The sequence below is a fragment of the Hibiscus syriacus genome, unplaced genomic scaffold, assembly GCF_006381635.1.
Source record: "Hibiscus syriacus cultivar Baekdansim isolate YM2019G1 unplaced genomic scaffold, ASM638163v2 tig00111392_pilon, whole genome shotgun sequence".
Classification (NCBI taxonomy): Eukaryota; Viridiplantae; Streptophyta; class Magnoliopsida; order Malvales; family Malvaceae; genus Hibiscus; species Hibiscus syriacus.
The window spans coordinates 565,962-589,826 of NW_024063078.1; the positions used below are offsets into that span (position 1 = coordinate 565,962).

Genomic DNA, 23,865 nt, shown 5'->3' on the forward strand with positions numbered 1-23,865 from the left:
ACTTGTATTTTGATTATCAAATTTTTTAAACTTGTAATATGACCTTGGAACTTTTAATTTAATTAACTTTCATAACAATCATTTTTATCAGCTGTCTTTCAAAAGCGATGACGTAACATGTTAAAATCATGTTTTATTAAAAATTTTAAAGTTTTTCAAACTAATTGACAGTCATTTGTTTCCCTTTCGCCTACATTATCGTCATCGTCATCTCTAAACACAACATCCACTATACTTACAAGTTTCATCATCTTCCCACTGGACCATTTATCACCATTATTTCATCCAATTCTCGAATATAATAATCAAGAACCACAATCACAATCCAAGAACAAATCAATCCTAGAGTCACTATCATCAATCTCATTCGATTAGTATTGGTATTGATATAATATGCATGAGAATATGAAATAAAATATAGTTAAATCCTCAATGTTTTTTTATTTATAAGAAGAAGACATTTGAATAATGAAATATTATATTATTAAAAAATTAAATATTGTCTCGATCTAAATAAAATTATTTCTCGGATAATAGAACGAGTGAGAACGCTTGTGATTATAGAAAAAACCATTATTTATATTCAATCAAGAATATTTGAGTGAATTAAGGTATTGAGGTAAGTGATTAAAGCAATTAGCAAAAAAAAGTAATATTCAAATAGTCCTTTGACGAAATCGAAATAAAATAATATAAGTATATATTTAAATTAGATAAATCAAATTCGAATTAATTTAATTATAAAAAATAATAAAAATACCTTGCAAGTGGTAGCACAAGCAGCGTTTCCGGCTAGAGTCCATTGAGTTGCTTTCTATTATTATTCTTGGGTTAATGGTTGATCATTTATGTTTGTATTTTGTCTACTTTTCTTTATCGATTTTAGAAAACATAACATACGGTCATTTTCGTTTTTATTTTATTAAGATGTGGTCACCACGAGCTAGCTATTGTTAATAGTTGACAAATTAAGTGACATAACAGTTAAATATTTTGGTATAATCACACACTTGGTCTCTGTTATCTACATATTCTCTAAATTTAGTCATATTTTTAATAAATTTAATCCCCAATCGAATTATGCCACGTTTCATAATAATAAAATATATATGTAAAAGTTTAGATAAGAATAAAATATATATTTTTAAATTAAAATAAAAATAAATAATTTTTAAAAATATATATTTTTTGAATTAAGTTAATAATAAAATTTATTTAATAAGTTAATATAAAAATATTTTGTAAAGTTAATATATATAAAATATTATGAATTTAAGTTAAGTATTTATATAAAAAAAATATTTTTTAAAGTTAATATATAGATTATGCCACTTGGTGTAATTTGATTGAAGAATTAAATTTATTTTAATTTATTAAAAGTGTGATTAAATTGAGAGAATATATAAATATCAGGAACTGAATGTGTAATTATATTAAAATATTACGTCACCTAATCTGTTAATTGTTAAGGGAAGTTAGCCTGTGGTGACTACATCTTAATTAAATAAAAACGAAAGTGATCATAACTTAATTAAATAAAAACGAAAGTGATCATATATTATATTTTTAAATCAGTGAAAAAAATAGATAAAACACAAATATAAGTGATCAATCATGTAGTTAACCTTTATTTCTTTAATGTTTTGGGGACATTTTGATGGCAGACAGTTTTTCTTCTGTTTAATAAATGTAGAAATCGGCGTTTCAGTTTATATATATATATATATATATATATATATATATATATATATATATATATAATTTTGAAGATGTGAAATTAAGTAGTAATAATAAAAAATATAAAAATATATTTAAATTATATAAAATAATTTATTTATTTTTTTAAAAAATATTACTTTTAACATCTTTTGGTCTGTCCCTGCATGCATATAATGTTAATGGAATTCATAATAGAGGTCTTCTACGGAAGTTGCTCTCAACCTGGTGTTAGGGGTAGCTTATTACCCTACTTCCCTCTTACCCCATTACATATGGGAATAGGGTCAGCTAATTGATATATACTAAAAGGACGATATAAAATCCAGTCTTAAATTTATATTTAATATACAAGTACAATTGGGTTCATTAAATCTCTTAATTCAGTCTAATTTTCTTTAACATACAAGTACAAGTGCATGCATATAAATTTCAGTATTAGATAGACAATTACAACTGCATACATATAAAATTCAGTCTTAAATTCATATTTACTATACAAATAAAACTGCATGCATATTTAATATATGAGTATTTGAACTCGAGTGGATTCAGTGATTAAGGGAATATTATTATCTCTTGAGATCTTAGGTTCGACCAGTTACGTTTATAGGGTGATTGCGCATGCATTATTAATGATTAGGAAAGATTTTGAATAAATACTACTCTTATAATCACCTCAGACTATTCAAATATATATATATACAAGTACAACCAAGGGCGAAGATTAACTTCGTTCTGGGGCATTGCCCTATATTTTTTTAATAATAAAAAAATATATGGATAAATTTTAGATTAGAACTCCTAATTTTATTTTATATTAATTTTGCTTCCCATATTTCTATGATTAATTATATTTTCTCCTTCATTCTCTATGGTTGATTATACTTTACTCTCTTGAGTTGGAATCAAGACTTTGTCCCCAAATACAATTGCATGCATATAAAATTCAATCTAAAATATAGTTTTAGATCTCTTATTTTTCTTTTATATAATTCATTAAAATTTGAACCCATCAAGTGATATTAGCAGTAAAAGAGAATGTCGTTCTACATAAAAGTCATGAGTTTGAGTATTTACGTTTACACGAAATGTACGTTATCAATTAATTACAAAAATTTGGTTTATAATCTAATTTTAAATCTCTTAATTCAATTTATTCACTCAGAAACAAAAAATTGCTCATGCAATATTATATTTACAAAGTGATGTCAACGAAATGGAGTTTGGATTTGTATGCTACATGCACCTCGTTTACCTCTTTGCTACTTATGAACGTATCCCCTCACACACAAAAAATTAATAAAAGGGGAAAATGTAGCAATTAAAAACATTTTCTCCATTTCTTTATCAAACAATTTCCTAAAACTTGAATTCTTATTTGTTTACAAGTGTAACGTCTCAAAATGCGGGTTAATAGCTTAAATTGATTCCGTTCAAACGAAGGGTCTTCATTTTATTCTTTCTAAAATTCAAGGATTAAATTGAAAGAATAATCAAAGTTAATGGTGAAATCAGATAAAGACTGAAAATTAAGGATCCAATTCGTAAACCCTAGCAAACCTTGGGGACCTGCACCTTAATTAACTTTTATATATTGTTTTGCCCCAGAAACTTAGCCATCTCATGTGTTACTGTCTTTGTTGACAATCTGACTTTAAAAATTCATTAGAAATGGTTCGGAAGTTTACCCCTTTTTTCTATAAGAACATATATTTTTATATATTATAAGAGAATAATTGTTTAAAATTTTCTTACCTTATAAACAACACATATACATCATGTAAATGTCGTTGCTTGAACACAGAACCTCTAAAAAGATTAACATTTTTTTTACCACTTATACGATTTGATAGGTTCATTAAAATCAACTTTGACCACCAAAGGGAAGCATTATTTTGTAGCACGTAAATAGATGAACCCTATCTTGAAACTTTTGTAAACTTAAAATATATGTGTGTGTGAGAGGGATAGATTTAGGATCTAAATGCAAGGGTTGAGGTTTACATATTAAGATTTAGAGTTTAGGGTTAACAGTAGAATGTATATATATATATATATATATATATATATATATATATATATATATATAAGGATTCAGATTTTAGGGCCGAGGTTTACATATTAAGATTAAGAGTTTGGTACCTTAATTTTTATTTTTATTGTGGTCTTTCAATTATTTTGTGTTTAAATTAATACCTAATGTTATGTTTTATTTTCATTTTAGTCACTCATCATTAAAAATTAACAGAATTACTGACGTAACATTTAAAAAAATCAATGATGGTATGTTAACAAAACTGTTAATTTTTTAACGGTATGTGATAAAAAAAATCAAAATGTAATGTTATATATTTTTTGAAACAAAAATAGTTAGGTAGCCAAATGGAACAAAAGTGATAATTGAGTTGCTAAATGTGAATTTACCCTTTCTTTTTGCTTTTCTAGTTCGTGCACGGTTAAAAGAAATTCTAGTACGTGCATGGTTCCTTTTACATCTCTATTTCGCTAAACTTTGAAAAATGGCTTTGTCTTTAGTGATAAGGAGGTTGGTAAAATATTTGAATTAACTATATATAATGAATTCATAAGAAAAGATAGGTGATGATGAAAATTGAATCTTAATGGTAATAAGTAATCAAATAGTGTTTTAATTGGTAATGTCAATCTAAATAGGACAAATAAATAAGAAACTTATAATAAAGTTTATTATATATATATATATATATCGACACGGATTAGTTGAATTGACAATTAACTTAATATTACTTAAGTAAGGTATTGAGTTCAAATTTTGTAAATACAAAAAATCCCTGTTGGGAGTCTTTGTATAAGTCTAGAGTGAACGTTGGACACTAAAATATATTACTAAATAAAATATTTTTATTACGAAAATATTAAAAATTTCAAGAACCTCTTCATGATTAATCTTTTATAAAAGTTTAATTTTAATTCTAATATGATCATACTTAGATCACGGATGAACTAAATTACATCAGCGGTTAAAAGATTGTTATTATCTATTGAGATCTCAGATTTGAACACTACGTATATTAGGGATATGAACTTTTTTTTATTACTTTTATACAATCTTTATCTCTTTCTAATTGGAGGGATTTTTTAACGAGGCATAGAGTGATTTGACATGATCATGTTCCTTCAATAATAAATAGACATTGACGAGCAAAAACAAAGGATATCACATTATATTCACCTAATTTTATATAAAAAAAATATAATTGTATCGTATATTTTTAAATTAAAAATCATGATAAATATAATATTTAATTTTGCTATAAAATTCAAGGAAAAAATACTTTAAAATAAACTAAAAACCATTACAGCTTCTCACATCCCCGATTGTAACAATGTTAGAAGTCTACTGCCGCCGGCCCTTTACTTACCGGAAAATCCCTTAATTTATTGTTACAATTTAACTTTGATATATATAATCTTCGATATATAAATGCAAATCTAAACCGACGTAATAAACTTATTATCAGTGAAAGTGAACAGTTGGTTATTGTAAATTTGTCGAATAAAACCATTTCTATCTGGACAAACCGGAAAACCGTGGAATATAGAAAATATCAGTGAAAATGGAGAGTGGGTTATTGCAGATCCCTTCAAGCCAGGAAAAGATGGCTGACGATCATTCAAGTTTACTATAGTGTTTGGTGCAGATGCTACTCTTAAGACAGGTACATGTATATTAATAATATAATTTTTTCGTATGGAATGGACGCAAATAAAAATTTTAGAGTGGACACCTTTAATAAAATGAACTATTATCATAAAAAAATTGAATTTCAAAGTAGACAAATATTCACCCTGAACAAAACTTACATCTGTATAGTACATGTGTCGAAACGTTCCAAAAAATGATAATCAAGGTCCACTCCAATTAAATTGGTGTTGCACTGAAAATTTGAGAAACAAAAATATTCGATGAGTCATCGCTAATCTTTATTTGAGGTGTGATTGAATTAATAAAAAAATATTTTATTATTTTAGTAAATTTTGAAACAAAAAAAATATTGTTTTACATAAATAACAAGACAATAGAACTTATTAAGCGACTGTAATAGTAAAATGGAGTATTATTTTTACTAAAAGTCCCGAATTCAAGCAACTATGTTTATATAGTGTGACACGAACCAAGCGACCTTAGTGGCTGAAAGGATGATTGTTATCTCTAGAGGTCTCAGGTTCAAACACAAACGACAACAGAGTATTTAAGCGTTTATTGTCAAATGATTAAGAATATTTAGAATAAATATTATCACTTATAATCAATTTAAATTAAACAAAAAAAAAATTATGTGGTGTATTTTGTTAATAGTTAAAATACACGTGAACAAATATTATCTTGTTGCAAAATAACAACTTGACTCTTTCTTTCTCCATATATAACCTTGAAGTGTACAAATATTATGGCCAGGCCACCACTCTTAAACTTGCGTCGTCTTCGAACTGAATCTGAAAGTTTGTTGATTATGGGTAGAATCGAATCTGATATGCCACAGAATTCCCATTTCAATCCCTTAAACCCTGAGGAATTCAGAAAGCAAGCCCATGAAATGGTGGATTTCATTGCTGATTATTTTCAGAATATCGAGAGCTACCCAGTTTTAAGCCAGGTTCAACCAGGGTATCTCCGGGCCAACTTGCCAGAGAACGCACCAGAACGTCCGGAACCCTTTGAAACGATCTTGAAAGATGTTCAAAACCAGATTATCCCTGGAATGACTCATTGGCTGAGCCCTAATTTCTTTGCATTTTTCCCTTCAACTGTTAGCACAGCCGGTTTCCTCGGTGAAATGCTTTGCACTTGCTTTAACTCTGTCGGGTTTAACTGGTTAGCTTCACCGGCGGCGACGGAGCTCGAAATGACGGTCATGGACTGGTTGGCGGACATGCTGAAGCTGCCCGAGTCGTTCATGTTTCAAGGCACTGGCGGCGGCATTATCCATAACACCACCAGCGAAGCTGTCATCGTTACGCTCATTGCAGCTAGGGACAAAGCTCTTGACCTCATCGGCTCCGACGACGTCAACAAGCTCGTCGTTTATGCTTCCGACCAAACACATTCGACGTTCGCTAAAGCGTGTAAGATTGTCGGCATTCCACCTACGAACATAAGGTTGATTCCGACGACACTCGCCGGTGGCTTCTCTTTATCACCTTCTGAACTCCGGATGGCTGTCGAAACTGACGTGGCATCCGGTTTGGTCCCGGTTTATCTTTGTTTGAATCTCGGGACGACTTCAACTACGGCGATCGATCCGATAGAGCCACTGGCTTGCGTGGCGAAGGAGCACGGAATGTGGGTACACGTGGATGCTGCCTACGCGGGGAGTGCTTGTATATGCCCCGAGTTCCGGCATCACTTGAACGGGATTGAGCTAGTTGACTCGCTGAGTTTGAGTCCCCACAAGTGGCTACTCACTTTCCTAGATTGTTGCTGCTTGTGGGTCCAAAACCCGAACTCGCTCGTCAAAGCACTTAGCACCAACCCCGAATACTTGAGAAACAAACAGAGCGAATCGGATTCCGTCGTCGATTTCAAGGACTGGCAACTTGGTACCGGCCGCCGGTTTAAATCGTTAAGGTTATGGCTCATTTTCCGATCCTACGGCGTCGTCAACCTGCAAACTCATATCCGATCCGACGTACGGATGGCCAAAATGTTCGAAGGGCTCGTAAGATCCGACCCGAGATTCGAAATCGTGGTCCCGAGGGAGTTCGGGCTGGTGTGTTTCCGGTTTTACCCGGGTGAAAATTGCGGGTCCGAATACTCCAAGATGTTGAACCGGAAGCTATTGGATTGGGTCAACTCTACGGGTCGGGTTTATATGACCCATACGAAAGTCGGTGGGGTATACGTATTGAGGTTTGCGGTAGGGGCTACGTTGACAGATGATCGCCACGTGGCTGCTGCTTGGGAGCTTATCAAGGAAGGAGCTGATGCGTTGCTGAAGACCATTTGATTGCGTGTCTTTTATTGATTTGGAAAATAATTTCACGAATTATAAAATTAAGGGTATAGTACACAAATAGTCTCCTAATTATAAGGTGATTTGTTGAGTCTTTTTATTATTAAAAGTTTTAAAATGGTACTTTGATTATAGTGTGTTATTTTATTGAGTCTTACGACTATTAAATGTTACAAAATGATCACTCGACTATTTAGTATGTTCTAAACTCGTCCTTTTTTGTTAAAAACTGAAATCAATCTGAGTTGGATGTGAACCTATTGACTGAGATATGATAAAATTTAATCTCATAATCTAAAAAAACTATCATATCTCAGTCAACATGTTAACATCCAACTTAAACTGTTGTCAAATTTTTAACGTAAAAGGTAAGTTTAGGACATACTAAATAGTTGGGTGATTATTTTTTAACTTTTAATAGTCGGAAACTCAACAAATCAACACTATATAGTTGAGGGATTATTTTATAATTTTTAATAGTCGAGAAATTCAAAAAATAAATCATCATATAGTTGGGGGACTATTTGTGTACTTTATCCAAAATTAAATAAACTAAAGTTTGTGCACCCAAATTAGTAGGTATGTATATGTAGTGAAAATAACTTTCGCGAAATTTCATTAAATGTTATAAATAAAAAATAATTCTATTTAAACATTATTTTTTATAAAAATAATTATACTGCCATCAACACGCATGAAAAATATCATTTTAGCTTTGATATTTCAATCTCAAAAGTATCATTATGTGCGTCAATCGTTGCTGAAATCATCATATTCTTTATCTAAATTAAAGTTTTTTTATTTATTTTTCTTATCGTCAAAAAATATATATTTTTAACATCTTTTGTATTTATTCTAAGGGTAAATTATACATATCATCATTAAACTTTATTTTTTCTCCTATTTAACTCACCGTACTTTTAATTTTTCAATTTTTTCACTGAACTTTATACATTGAAAAAATTTGGTCACTGTCGTTATCTCTCTAATGTCATTAACGCCGACCATCGTCGACCACCGCAGATGGTGGTCGTTTGGTCTCAAATTTCACGAGTCTCTTCACCTCGACCCCCTGAGTCCGAATCTAGTGGTTATTTTGTCGAAAAATATCCCAAATCCCGTGAATATGGATTGAAACGTTTCAACTTCCTCACTTTCTATCTCAAAATCGTGGACTTCGGAGCAAGTTTCGATAAAATAAAAGTCGGGTTCGAACTCACGGTGTCAATGTGAAGCAACCCATGAAATTTGTGACCGAACGACATCCATTTGCGGTGGTCGAGGTGATTGGAGTTAACAACGTTAGAGAGATAACGACAGAATGACCAAAAAATTTTCATTGTATAAAGTTTAGTGAGCAAATTAGAAAAATTAAAAGTACAGTGAACAAAATATGAGAGAGAGTAAAGTACAGTAAGGAACAATGTACTTTACCCTTATTCTAAATATTTATAAACTTTTCTTATCATTATCTATCATATCATTAGTATATGTAAAACCTCTTTAAAATTATAAAATTAAACACACACAAAAATAATTTGTTTTACAATAACTTTCTCTCCAATTTTATTAAAAGAAATTATTTCAGACAATTGCCTAACTTCGAGAAGGTTGTAAGAACACCACTTTCTTCCACGTTCGTGCCAATGGTAGAAAAAGGAAAAATTAGATTGGTAGTCTTGAGAATGAGAGGGAGTCTGGTGTGAACAACCTGAAGACATCTTTGGCATTGCACAATAATATTTCTCCTTTCTTTTTCAGTCTTCAAGAGTGGAACAAGAGGTTGCAGTTCTTCAAGTCATAGATAGATGTGTTACTCAAGAAGACAACATCTTGCTAAACCGAAGCTTCTCTGCAGATGAAGTCCTCCTCACCTTTTCCCAAGTTAACCCCTCCAAAGCCTTAGGTATTGATGGTATGTTTGGTTCTTCTATTATTTTTTATGGAACATTGTTGGTGATGATTTTGTAAACCTGTATCTTAGTCTGCTTAATGGTCGGACTAATTTTGAATATGTTAATCGTATTATTATTTTACTTGTTCCCAAAATCAACAGTCCAAAAGTAATGAAATTTTTTAAACTGATTAGCCTTTGCACGGTTATCTATAAAGTAGTGTCAAAAGTTATTGTTAATATGCTTAAATCTATAATTCTCATTTGTATTACTAATAATCAATATGCCTTTGTCCCAAGTAGGAGAATTTATCATAATTTCATTGTTGCTCATGAATTTGTTCACTGCCTTAAAAGTTTTAAGAATGGTCCTAACAAGGGCGTTGCTATTAAACTTCATATAGAAAAAGCTTATGACAGAGTTGAATGAGAATTTTTGATTTGAGTAATGAAACAAATGGGTTTTGATGTAGCTTTGTTAATCTTATTTGGAATTGCATAAGTATCATTTCCTTTCATGTGCGCATTAATAGGTCCCTCTCGGACGTGTTCCTCTCAGAGAGGGGACTCCGACAAGGAGATACACTCTCCCCATACTTGTTCCTTTTTTGTGTGCATGACCTCTCCGCACTCTTTTTGATTGCTTAAAGTAGAGGGGAGATTCGGGGTGTACGAGCTAGCATAAGAAGACCCAATATAACCCACCTTTTATATGTCGATGACATCATTCTTTTTGTTAAGAACTTTATTGTTGAAGTCTGTCGGGTTATAGACATTCTCACTCGGTATGAGTGCTTATTAGGACAAAAAGTTAACTATGAGAAGTCTAGCATATTTTTCAACCCTAACACTCATTCAAGCGATCGTAGAGCTAACATGGACACTCTTGGGATGGTGAAGAAGGAGGAGTCAGAGAACTATTTAGGTCTCCCTCTCTCGGTTGGCAAAGGAAAGATTGCCACCTTCAACTTTATTAAGGATCGAACGGCCAAAAGTATCTAAGGGTGGACAAAACGACTATTGTCCTTTTGAGGTAGGGAAGTGTTCATCAAATATGTGGCACAAGCCCTCCCGACTTATATTGTGTCTTGATATCTCCTTTTTTAGGGCATCCTCGAGGATTTGACCTCTCAATCTTGTTCATTCTAGTTGTTCGGGAAACATGATTCAAGAGGTTGGATTGTGATAGCTTGAGAAAAAGTCTGTAGAGCTAAAAAGCATGGCCGTATAGGCTTCCAGGACCTCATATTTTTTAACAGCGTTTATCGGGAACCAAGTTTGGAGACTGATTCAATATGAATACTTTTTGGCTTTTCGAGTTCTGAAGGCGAAGTATTTCTTGCACTCTTTTTTCCTCGATACTAGTGTTCGCGTGTTGTGAGTACTATAAAATTATACGCAAATAATGTGCAAGTATACATAATCGCTCAAGTAATAAAGTGATGAGTGAGTATCGTCTCCAAGGAGATTGGGTAAAATTACAAAAGTCTAACCAAAGCAAAACACTAATCTATCTATGTATAGTTAGTGTTGATATATACAATGTCACGGTATGGAAATGTGTATGCTGGTGGATATGGATTGATGGTCTGATGGTGTAGCAAATGGAAATGCAATGGCAAGATCAGATGTTTAGTGTTGAAAATGATGAAATATCAAGGCAATGAAAATGGTAAAAACAATAAATAAAATAGCAAATAAAAGATAAGTAGATAATCCTCAAACAACAAGCTTCCACTAGAATGAATGGTAGGGATACTAAACTTATCTCTCAAGTAGATTTAAGCTATCTAATATTTACTTACTCGACATAATCTTCTGAAAATGTTCCCGCTATCTCTAGTCAAAGGAACCTAACAGAATAGGATGCCATGACATCTGCTCTCACTCAACGATGATGGCAGCCCACACTATTGATAAAAACACCCTTTTTAGTCGTTGAAATCCTATTATAGTCTCTCTCGAGTACTAAGGGATTAGGATATAGTATTCCTAGGCCGGTTCAAAGCCCCTTGAAAATACTATAACCCATTGCTTATGAGGATCTTGTCTTGTGTTTCTCTCGAATACTACAAGTATTTTTAGCTTAGGTTTCTCTCGAACACCTAACCTTCATCTAAGAAATGGACACTCTCATGCCTCTTACAAGCCTAGATGGTGAAGTATTCATAAGCAAAGCAAACAAATACCAAAGATAAACATAAATCCACCATTAAAAATAAAGTTTAAACAACCATTAAAACAACTACCACCAAATAAGTTAGTTCATGGTGGGGTTTGAAATATCCATAGAACAAGCCATAAAATATTCGTTCCAACAACCCAATAACAATATAAAAATAACAGTAAAGGGAAGTGAGAAAAAGCTTTCGACGAGCGCCACCGGATTTCTCCTCGGCCACCACGAACCACCTTAGCTCGCTAGCTCCTCTTAGACGTCTAGCTCGCCACTCATTGGTGCTTTATCAATGGAGGAACACCCAAGGAAGCATAAAGGAAAAAGAAAATAAAAATGAGATTTTCTGCTCTGTCCTATGGGTATGCGTCCCTCTCCTTCTCTCCCTTGTGAGGTGTCATATATAATAAAAATATCTAGGAGTAATGATGAGGTTGTTAGGTGATGTGGGGTGCAAAATACCCCTTAAATCACACCATATGCTTGAACATTATCTTCCAGGTTGCAGTGGTCCTTTGGCAGGTGGTTACAACTATCATTTCACGTGCAGAGGCAGCTGTCCTCGTACAACTGTATCTTTTTGTCATTTTCTGCACCAGAAATGCCAAGGCATTTCAATCTACTTCAGTAACATGTGATGCCGTGAAATTACTTCCCAAATAGACCCTTTTGCTTGCTATTCCCTGCACACCACAAACAACTGCACCTTTCTTTCATACAACACCTTCAATAGATAAAATAGCAATATCATCACAAATGCAACTATATGTAACTACATAACTTAAAATGAGCTTTTAAACAAACAATAACTTAAGTGAAAAGGCCTTAAAAGTAACTTTTTTAGGGAGTTATCAACTGGGAATGGGGACATAGCCTCTTACGCTTGGTTGAGTATTCACAAAGTAACATAGACCCTCAAAGAAGGCTTCATTTGGAGAGTGGGAACTAATAGTAAGGCCCGTAAGTTCTTTGACTGCTGGGGAGACTCCTCTCCTATTGAGTATAATAGTCCTTACATGGAGAATATGGACAACCCTTTAAGATGCTCGGACTTTATGGTCCTTAATTCCCCTCGTTGGGATGAGTAGAAGGTTTGAATTTCTATGGATGCTGTGGAGGCTGCGAAGGTGTTGGGTACCCTTAGTGACCCTTTAACTTTTGATAAGATGCTTTGGAGTCACCATAGTTCAGGTTCCTACTCTGCTAAAATCTATGTACAACTGGTTAATGATCAGGAAGAGCTCATCGTGTCCAAAGCATGATGTGACATCTCCTATCGATGTCAAAGATCCTCTCGAAGATAATTTTTTTTGGATTGAGACTCTATCATGAAATCATCCCCTTCAGTGAAAAGTTGAAGCAAATAAATATCTCTAAAGGGACAAGCGGTCTATGTAATGAAGAACTTGAGACTCCTCTCCATGCCTTAAAAAATTGAGCTAAAACTCGACCGATTCATCACAAAATTTATAATTCACCTATTTTAACCTCTGTACATGATAATATTAGTTATTGACCCATGTGAGTTGAACAAATGATTGAGTTATTGAAACCTAAATTTCAAGTCTTATTAATATATTTTGGCATCTGATACTATCACTTCTTTCATCTTCCTCAACTACACTTAGTTTTTCTGGAAACGGATTACTTCATCATATTCCTTTAGTCTGGATATTCTTCTTAGGTTTTGATACTATGGAGTCTCAAAGGATATTAAGCTTGGGACTTTGATTTCTTCTTAGGGTTTGCTAATATTGTAATATGAAGTAAAAAATTACTATAATGAAACAATAATGTTGTTTCAGCTGATTTGAGATGTCTCATCTTCTTATTTCTCCACAAAGTAATGTTTGATCAAGATCATTCAAATAAGGATCATGGATCGTCTTCAAATAAACATCAAATAGTGATGGATATAAAAATATTGTGATGAACACATATATTAATCAACATATAACTTTGTCAAATTTTGATCTTTTATTTTTCGGTGAAACAAACTTTTAGATTTGTGTTCAGGAGATCAAAAAAGAAAATTGCAAGTTTTGGAGTCCGATGATCGTCGGCGACAGTGCTTAGTGGTGGCTAGCAATGTGGACTATGGTTAGATTTAGGGGTCAATTTGATATTTTATATAATATTTATGGATTAAATTAATATTTTATGTAAAGTTTAAGGTCAAATTAATATTCTATCTAAAATTTATGAGTTAAATTAAAATTTAACCATTTTTACTGATGTACTACGTCAGTAAAGTAACTATAGTTAACGGTCCGTATCCAAATAAGACGATTCAAAAATAAAAGTGATCCAAAACAAAATTATTTTAAAATCAGATACTAAAATCTAACAAGTCGAAAATATAAGAGACACATAACTGTTTACCCAAAGAATTATTTAATATTAATAATGGCTTGCGTAATTGCGCGGGAACATTAATCTAGCGATGGAATCTTTGAGTACAAATCATCATCATTCAATAATAAAATTATTAATAGGGTAAACTATAAATTTGGTAACTAAATTTTATTCTTTCTCTTATTTCATTTACTATACTTTGAATATTTTTTCATTTTCTCACTTACTAGACCGTTTTCTCACTAACGACGTTATAAATGAGTTATTATATAGATGCAAAACAACGTTGTTTTGGTGAAAATTTTATTTCTTGAAAACGGCATCGTTTTAACACCTTTAATTATTTAACGGCGGAGTGACCAAAAAACCCAATATGTTAAGTTCAATGAAGAAATTGAAATTTTTTAAAGTTTCAGTGAGAAAAATAAGAGAGAGATTAAAGTTAAGTGATGAAATTTATAATTTACTCTTATTAATATTAATTTTCTTTACGTCATGTTTGACGTAAGTTAATCGGTACAGTGCGATTATAGGCTCGTCATTGGAAGAATTCCAATTTAGGCATGAAACATACCACTTAGCATTTCTTATTTTAATTTTGTTTGAGAAAGTATCTATCAAGTCCCTATATTATAGGGATAGTATCCATTTAGTCTCCTTATCATAAAAAAAATTAATTTAGTCATTCTGTTATAAAGATGAGTTTAAATTAGTTCTTTATTTTTAAAAATAGCTCAAATTAATATTTCTATTATCACATGGATCAATTTAATCTCTTACACTAGTAAAAAGTTAAATAAAGCTAATTTATTTATAATTAATATTTATTGTTAAGAAAATATCGATTACTTTTTAACATAATTGATATAATTTTTACAGTTCTACAGATGAAATCTTTTGTTTGGAGTTGAACTATAGATGAAAAAAGTTAATGCTATTTTTAAAATAATGAATTTTAAATTCGTACAAATTCGACCTTATTTGATTGTTTTTACTTGCATATGGACTAAATTGCTCAATTCAATAGTAGAAGAACTAATTAAAAGTATTGAGTATTGAATTGATTCATTAAATAGTATAGATACTAAATTGATACAATCACTATAATAGAAGTATCTATAAGTGTTTTTACCTCTTTGTTGGGTAAGTGAAACATGCATCACAATCTCTAGGGACAGATGCGAGATTTTATGTTAGAATGGGCGAACTTATAAAATTTTAAAAGAAAGATTAACTTATAAAATTTTAGGGGGGTTTCAACTAAAAATACAAAGAACATATTTAAATTATATAGAAATTTAAAATTTTTAGGGGAGATAATCGCTCCCACTCGCCCTCCTCTAGGTCCATCCCGGACAGTCTCCCTCCTAACCCTAAAATTGCTATTCTCACGTTTGAAGGTGATACATTTATATTTGGGTACATTTGATAAAATAAAATAAAAAAAGTTCAAGGGTTAAAAAGAATGCAATAAAAATTGAAGGCCTAAAATAATTAAATTGGAAAAGTTAGGGGTCAAATAGATCATTCTCCTTTTTATTTGAAAGTTCTAAAGTTATATTAGTAATATTTTAACCTGGCGAGTCACACAGTCATACTCAACTCGAAGCATTCCTTTTTCATTTAATTATGATTTTTTTCTTTATTTTATTGCTTGAAGAAAACTCCATTTTTTTAGAATTTTACTTTTATAAATAATCTGATCATTCAAATTCAGTTTTCTTTTTGGCAAGGAAAGAAAATTCCATGGAATTGGACTCCTATGATAACTCCAATTGGCTCCTGGATTATGGCATACCTGATTTCCCGCCTCCAGCTTCCGCCTTCACTTGGTCCTCTCAATCTACTCTCAATGCTCCCTCTAATGTCTGGTACGAACTTTTCCGTTTGGTTCCCGAGAAAGTTACTGAAAACTCGAGAAATACTGAAATGTTAGGGAATTAGTTTTGGCGGCAAGTTTATTTTTTTAGTTTATTGAGTTTGAGATTCGGTGCAAGCTGTTCATTCGCTCAAGATCGATAAATTTCTCGCTCTCTTTTTCTGTTAGATTGTAAATATTTTTTTCAATTTGAAGCAATAGTTTCTCCATTTAGATTTAGATTTCGTTGATTCCAATTTGAAAGTATAGGTTTTCCACTGTGAATTGCTAGTGATAAAATTTATTTTATGATGAGATATCTCTTGATACGCCACTGCTATTTTGATTTGTTCAGTGCTGCGGTTGATTGCTCATTTGCTGATTCATATAGCTTGAGGGAAGCTGCCTCTAGGAAAAGGTGATAATCCCAGTTTCCCTGGAGATTTTTGAATTCTATGATGATGATTGTTTAGTAATTTTTGCTAGTTATTGTTCTTCACAGGTTGAAATCTGAATCATGCGGTGGATCCGGATCGAAAGCATGCCGGGAGAAATTGCGGAGGGATAGGCTGAATGATAAGTATGGATTGATCATTCTTTTCTTCAATCATTTGTTTTTGTTATGTTCTTGGCTTGTTCCTTGTTGTTTCTCACTTCAAAGTTGGTTAAAATTGTCAAGGTTCTTGGAACTGGGCTCCATTTTGGAGCCAGGAAGGCCACTCAAAGCAGATAAGGTTGCTATTTTGAGTGATGCTGTAAGAACAGTGCATCAATTAAGCTGTGAAGCTCGGAGGTTGAATGAATCTAACGAAGAGTTGCAAGCAAAAATCAAAGAATTGAAGGTAAACTTTGTTTCTCAAAAATAAAAACGAACCCAGATCCGATGGAAGATAGACTTTAATTCATCAAATGTTTCTTTTTATGTATATACCATGAACATGAACATGGTTGTGTGGGATTCCGGTTAATGGCTCATCTGCATACTTGGTGGATTGTACTTATGCATACACCATGAACATGGTTGTGTGGGATTCGGGTTATGGCTTATATGCATGCTTGGTGGATTGTTCTTATGCATACACCATGAACATGAACATGGTTGTGTGGGATTCGGCTTATGGCTTATGTGCATGCTTGGTTGATTGTTAATCTGTACAGGCCGAGAAGAACGAGCTTCGCGATGAGAAGCAGAGGCTGAAAGCAGACAAGGAGAAGTTAGAGCAGCAACTCAAAGCCATGAGTGCAGGGCCAGGCTTGCCCCCTGCAATATCTGCTCAAGGGCAAGCTGCCGGAAACAAGTTGATGCCTTTCATCGGATTTCCTAGTGTCGCAATGTGGCAATTCATGCCGCCTGCTGCAGTCGACACATCACAGGATCACGTTCTTCGCCCTCCGGTTGCATGAGTCGAAGGATGTTGATGGTTTGGTTCTTAGTTCTTACTACCAGTCTCTTTATGATTGTTTGTTTGCTTATTGTCGTTATTTGTCATTGGCCTACTGTTATAATGCTGTGTGTGAAAGTGAGATTGTTGAGTAGCCGGTCATTCTGTCATCGAACCATAAACTTTTGATGGGTTTCCGCTACTCGGAATGTAAAATACAAATAAAATGTATAAATTTCAACTGGTCGAATGAATATAAATAGAGTTATAGATGAAAATATTTGTATAGATATTCAAATCCTTGATCATCAGACATGAATCCCTGTGACCTCGATGGTAAAAGAATTGTTATTATTCTTTGAGGTAATGAGTTTGAGCACCAGGAATATAAGGAGTACGAGCATTTAATATTAAATGGTTGAGAATTATCTTTGAACATATACTACATTGTACTTACTCATATTTGTCAAAAAAAAATCCTTCATATTTTGTTTTAATGTTGCCTTAAATATGCATGTAAATTACAAATTTCATTATCGAATTTCTCTTTCCTATTTTGTTCACTGAACTTTAAAAGTTTTTAATTTTCTCATTGAACTTAACACATTGATTTTTTTGTCACTTCGTTGTTAACTATTTAATGGCGTTAAAACGACGTCGTTTAAAAAAATCATCAAAAGAATGTCGTTTTGCATCTATTTAACAGCCCATTTAACAGGGAAAAAAACTAATATATAAAATTAAGTGAAGAAATTGAAAAGATTTAAAGTACAATAAGTGAAATAGAAGAGAGATTAAAGTTCAATTATTAAATTTATAATTTACCCTAAATATGCATAATTATGACAAATAATGTTTTATTATATACTTATTTTTTAGTAGATCAATTTAAGAAATATATGATAAACACAAACTGAATCAAAAATAATCTCTAACATGTTTTTTTAATCTATATGATTTTTTTTCCAACTTAATCCTTAATTTTTTTTGGGTCTACATTGATAATTGGGTTTAGATTTTAGGAATATTTTTTTCTTTTGATGATATGATACTGTAGGATTATATTATGTGATACATATAATCAAAAAGAATTAAAATAAAAAACACCAAATGAGTTAATTACATCACACATCCTTAAATTATGACCTTCATTCTAAATTAGTACTCAAACTTTTAATATTTTGGTTTCATCCTCAAACTATGATCTTTATTCTAAATTGGCCCCTAAACTTTTTTAACATTCCAATTTCATCTCAAAGTATATGTATATACTAATCACAACCCTTATTAATAAAATTGTTAGGTCAAGTTATATTATTATATGTTTGAATTAATTAAAACCATTCCCCTTGCCATTTCTTTATGCTTTCATTAATATTAATATAGCCTACAAATAGAGCTAATCCACATTCAGATGGACATTCCCCATTTATAGTTCCACCGAGCATGTGATAGGGAAGCGGTGGTGGGGTAATGAATGTTGCTCTTGTTGAAGAATCAAACCTAGAAAGCTCTATATCCGATGAAGAACAATAAGGAATGAATAGGGAAGGTGGCGGCAATAGCTAGGGTTCTTTAAGGTTTCGTTTAGGTACTGGAAACAAGGTAAGAAACAAAATTAAAACAAGATAAAGAAAAGATAAAGGAATTGCAAATAAAATAAGATAACGAAGAAATCAAAAGATCTCTCTTATGAAGGTGAACGGTAAAGATGATGATGGTGAGGATGAATTTGTGGAAAATAGATGGATAAGTGTCCTATCGAGCCCTCCTAGTCGCAATGAAAAGACAAACACGATAATATGACTCTAACCAACCCTCCTAGTCGCGATGAAAAGGCAAATTGGAGTGTGAAGATTAATCTCCCTCACAAGAACTTGAAAGAACTCAAGGAGAAGAAGCTTCGAAGGCACAAGGCAATCAACACTTGCAAAAACGAACTCTCGTTGTATTATTAATCAAGAAATCTTCCTTTACAAAGTTTAATGAAGCCTCCTTTATATAGGAGTTGAATCCTAAAGGTTCTAAATAACTAGAGAATAAAATAATAATAAACTAAACATGTTTTAACTCTAATTCCTAATAAAATAATAATAACTAAAAATATTGTTTTAACCCAACCTTAATTCCTAATAAAATAATAAATCTGATCCTAAAAGATAATTGATCATCCTATATTAAATTATATTACAAATAATTAATATAAATATTGAAAATTCGTAATATTTACAAAATTACGTATTAATCCCGTATAGGATTTTCTGCATGCATCGTCTTCAGTAAAATGGCCATATCTTGAGTTCCTGATATCGGATTGATGCGATTCAAGAACTGTTGGAAAGATAAGAGACATACGGTCGTATCTCTAGAGGGCATATTAACCAAATAAGATCAGAATCCCATTCAAAAAGTCATCGCAAGTCTGTTTCTGTTCTGATCTTCTTTTCCAATGCTTGGACGAGTGGATCATTTGAAAGAGTTATTACTTCTTCCTTTGATGTGAGCCTTGTTATGCACGTATCAGCATGTTTATGAAAGATTCTAAACAAAACCATTCCCCTTGCCATTTCTGTTCTTCACTAAATTTAAAATGGTTTCTACTGCAGGTGCTTTTATATTTTGCAGTCGTTATGCTTTTTATATTCCCTTTCGACATCTTTTATTTTTCATCTCGATACTACTTGCTAAGGACTCTTTGGCTAATTGTTCTTCCATTACAGGTTTGGTCAGCTTGTAATCTCCATTGACATATTTGATAATTTTGCTAATGTCGGTAACTTAATGATCTGTTAATTCTCATGACATTTGGATGCATAAGCTCTCTATAATTGCTTTCTTATCTATTAAAACCTAACAAGTAATAATGTGATGAAGTTTCCATCTCTGAACTATGATCACACATGGATGCTAACTTGTATATAATTTGATGATTCTGATAAGCGAGTCAGGATTCATCTGTTTGAAGTTTAATTGATTTCTGCATCATGTTTTTCCTTCTAAGAATAGGGACATGGCATTCTTGAGTGTCAAATTCCATGTCTGCAACATAAACTCTTATAAGGATCTTGGATTGAACCTAATCATGTGGAATCTTTTAACCTACTAAATCCTGATACAGCTTGGATTTTATGTGTGAACTATGTTAATTTTTATATTTTATTTCTTGCTTTGACACCTGCGTCTATATGCTGTATTTTAATCTTAAGTTGATATGGTGAATGCAGACAGTAACTTTTTCCGACTTCTTCTTGGCTGATATTTTGACCTCCATGGCAAAGGTATGGCTCCTAACTGAAGCATCTGTTACAAACTAGGCTGTTTTTATCGATAATATTTTTTCATTGTCATTTTATCTTTCTGTTTTGAGAAGTGCTTCGAAACCAAGAATGTTGCTTTTTCTTATAATTTTTCTAAAACTTACTAAAGATTCAATTATAACCGAATTGTGCAAAATAGTGCAATATGATACATGCTGCGCACTTGCTTGTAGTAATAAAAGGATTGATATGTTATTGTTGTTGTATTATCTGATAAGATGATGACGCACCTCTGAAATATGTTTCAAACTATTTCATGGTTTATGTTGTACGAATGGATTAATGAATTTTTGGTGGGACACGTGACCACCTATGTATAGAAAGGATGGTTAGCGTATAAATTTCTCTTATTTTAGATTTTTAATGGTTTTAAACTCTGTGCAGGTGTTTTCTGATATAGAGCGTTCCGTTTGTAGAATGGTCCACCTACTGGTTTGTATATTAGTTTTAAAACTCAACGGATGCTTCATTTGTATTGATAGAAGTTAATGAGCCTTTAGAACCATGGTTATTTCTTAACCATCACTTTACTTACCTTTAATTTGATTCAGAAAGACTGTTGGTTTTTTGAAGTTGAACCCTCTTGTCTCAGTCTTATCCTTGTACTCGTTGACAGAAATTAGCTGAAATATAGGTAACTATTAGGACTGTTGGAATTATACATGGTTTCTTTTGATTTTATGAGGCATGGATATGAAGCGCAGAATTAACCTCAACTATCCTTTGCCTTACCTTTTTTTAAATAAACTTATTTTCGAACTTAGGAAAGAAGCTTGAAAAATATGGTCATTGTAGTATTCTCACTTGTATGTTTTATTCGATGATAACTCCCAAGTTTTCCTTCTATCATCCTGATAGAGATTTTTTTGTGTGCATGAGGGTTTCCACCATTGCCTGGTTTGAGGCTGATTCTGTTTGCGGCAGTCACTCCATTGCAATCCCTTTGGTTCTTGTTTTACCTTATCTTTTCTGCTTTTTCCAATGCCTTCGACAATATTATAATGAAAGATCATCACTTCTAAATGGCACGTCTCTCGAAACTTTCAATATATGATCCTTCAATGTTCCCCCCTTCACCACTGCTTTCCTCCATATGTCATTACTTTGGTTTTGAATTTATCATGTTTTTTGTGAGAATTCAGTGGATTTGTTGTGGAACTGTCAAGCCTACACGAATTTGAAATGAAGAGTCGGAACAATGTAAAATGGGATCATAAATGAAAGACTGAAACTGTAACACCCTGTCTAAGGAAAAACAGATCATAGATACCACTCGAGTTATCAACTTGTTATCCTATATTACTGGTCGTATTGTTGTTTCGGTATCATAATATCTTCATTTTCTTATGTTGACAGCGTTAAAATATTCGACTGCAGTACCTGCCGCCCTTAAATACCATGTCTTGCACGAAAGCTGGACAATTTTTTATCACCCTCTTTGGCTTCTTGCCAGTGTCTTGAACTCGTTGTATTCTTTTTACTGGGATGTGGCACGGGATTGGGATTTCAGGTATGTACGATACTCATTAGACTTTTATATCCTTGTTCGAATATAAGTGTCGAACATCGATACTTCATGAAAAATGAACTGGCAGAACAGCGGAGATTTGTTTAATGGTAAAACCACTTTACTTATGTGGCTATTTAGCTGATTTTTTCTTTGCTAACAGCTTTGCATGTATATTCAAGATCAATAGATCACCTCTGTATGTTCATCTTTTACAAGGAAGAACATGGGTAAGCTACTACTATCCTATTAAAGCATTAAAGTCAAAGCAATGCATTTATGATCTATGTTACTTCAATTCTTCATTTGTTTTATGTATTCGTGTCCGGGATTTGTGTATGATGTATAGGTATCGGAATATGATCTTCGATCATCTCCGAATATATGAAAAAAAAATTCCAGATTATATCAGTGTCAGACGCATACCTGGTGTTGTTGTTTGCCATCAGATTCCCATTTCCCCCCAAAACACAAAGGTGTAATCATTTATGCTATTGAAATTCTAAAAGATAAAAGAAATGGATATACTCATAATCCTAAGAATGTTGAATTTGAATTATAAATATGACTGACACGTTAAAAATTAAATACTGCATGTAATTAGATTGTTTGATACATTATTTCTTAAAGGATAATACTATAAAAAATATATAGTGTTGATTAAATTCACATTTTAACATATATTTTTTTGGCTTAATAGTTAGTTATCCATGTACTTTAGCCTAAGTCTCATTTTGGTCCTTGCACTATCCCCCCTCCTCCCCGCCGGTAATTTATCCTTGTATTATCATTCTACCACTTTATCTTATAACTATCATGAGACATTTGGTTCACGGAAAAGATTACTGTTATGAGGAATATTTTTTTCTGAATCATATTTCAACATTTGGTTAACGTAAAAGATTACTACCAGGTAATAACTTATTACAAATAATAACCTTTTTTTAGTTTAAATTGTAGGAATGTCATTATCTCCAAATTATTAAGTATTATACAATTTTTACCACTTTGGACAATAATACCCTTAAAATAATGAATTCTTTTCATATGAATCCTTTTCAAATCTTATTCTTCGCATTTCACTCAAAATTATAAATATAAATAATAGATAAATAATTTGATTTAATAAAATTGAGTAGTTAAAATTATTTTATGTTTTTAATATTTTATATATTAATTATTTATATTTTTATGAGGTGAAAAATGATATTATTGTAAAATAATATTTTACAATATCTAATTTTGAGTTATTAAAAATATAATTTTAATATGCTAACTATATTAATTATATGTTAAATGTATTTTTCCTCAAAAGTTAGTGTAACGGTTAAAATATTTCTATAAATTTTCATTCAAATATTTATAATTTAATATTAAAATTTAACTTGTTGAAAAAAAATATATATCACAATGATAATTTGATAAAATATGCATTCAATTAATCTTATATTCCTCCAACCAAACATTATAATATTACATTCTTGCTAAATAAATCAAACAAAATAATATAAAATTATAAGAGTAATGTTACATTTCATTAATTTTATTCCTAAAATAAAATTAATCTTATGTTTCGTGACCAACGCTCTTTTAAAAATTAAAAATGATTTTGACGTCCAATCAAAATAAGTCACATATCATGAAAGGCTAAGAAATTAGATATT

At 31.9% G+C, this 23,865-nt stretch overlaps 2 protein-coding genes across 2 annotated transcripts; both read left to right on the forward strand.

Annotated features, from left to right (window-relative positions):
• Nucleotides 1–6,209: 6,209 nt before the first annotated feature.
• On the forward strand, nt 6,210–7,706 carry LOC120160506 (tryptophan decarboxylase TDC2-like). Its single transcript, XM_039170914.1, has one exon. It carries the CDS (start codon nt 6,213–6,215, stop codon nt 7,704–7,706), a length of 1,494 nt encoding a protein of 497 aa, XP_039026845.1. The 5' UTR covers nt 6,210–6,212.
• An 8,169-nt stretch (nt 7,707–15,875) lies between these two features.
• On the forward strand, nt 15,876–17,654 carry LOC120160510 (transcription factor ILR3-like). The gene is made up of 5 exons (XM_039170917.1): nt 15,876–16,008; nt 16,351–16,413; nt 16,498–16,575; nt 16,675–16,837; nt 17,154–17,654. The coding sequence occupies exons 1-5, from the start codon at nt 15,884–15,886 to the stop codon at nt 17,397–17,399; spliced, it is 675 nt and encodes a 224-aa protein (XP_039026848.1). The 5' UTR covers nt 15,876–15,883; the 3' UTR covers nt 17,400–17,654.
• Nucleotides 17,655–23,865: the final 6,211 nt, after the last annotated feature.

Coding starts and splice junctions, on each gene's coding strand:
- LOC120160510 (XM_039170917.1), top strand. CDS start 15,884: ATGGAATTGGACTCCTATGATAACTCCAATTGGCTCCTGGATTATGGC. Junction 16,576..16,674: donor AGGGATAGGCTGAATGATAA/GTATGGATTGAT, acceptor AAAATTGTCAAG/GTTCTTGGAACTGGGCTCCA. Junction 16,838..17,153: donor CAAAAATCAAAGAATTGAAG/GTAAACTTTGTT, acceptor TAATCTGTACAG/GCCGAGAAGAACGAGCTTCG.
- LOC120160506 (XM_039170914.1), top strand. CDS start 6,213: ATGGGTAGAATCGAATCTGATATGCCACAGAATTCCCATTTCAATCCC.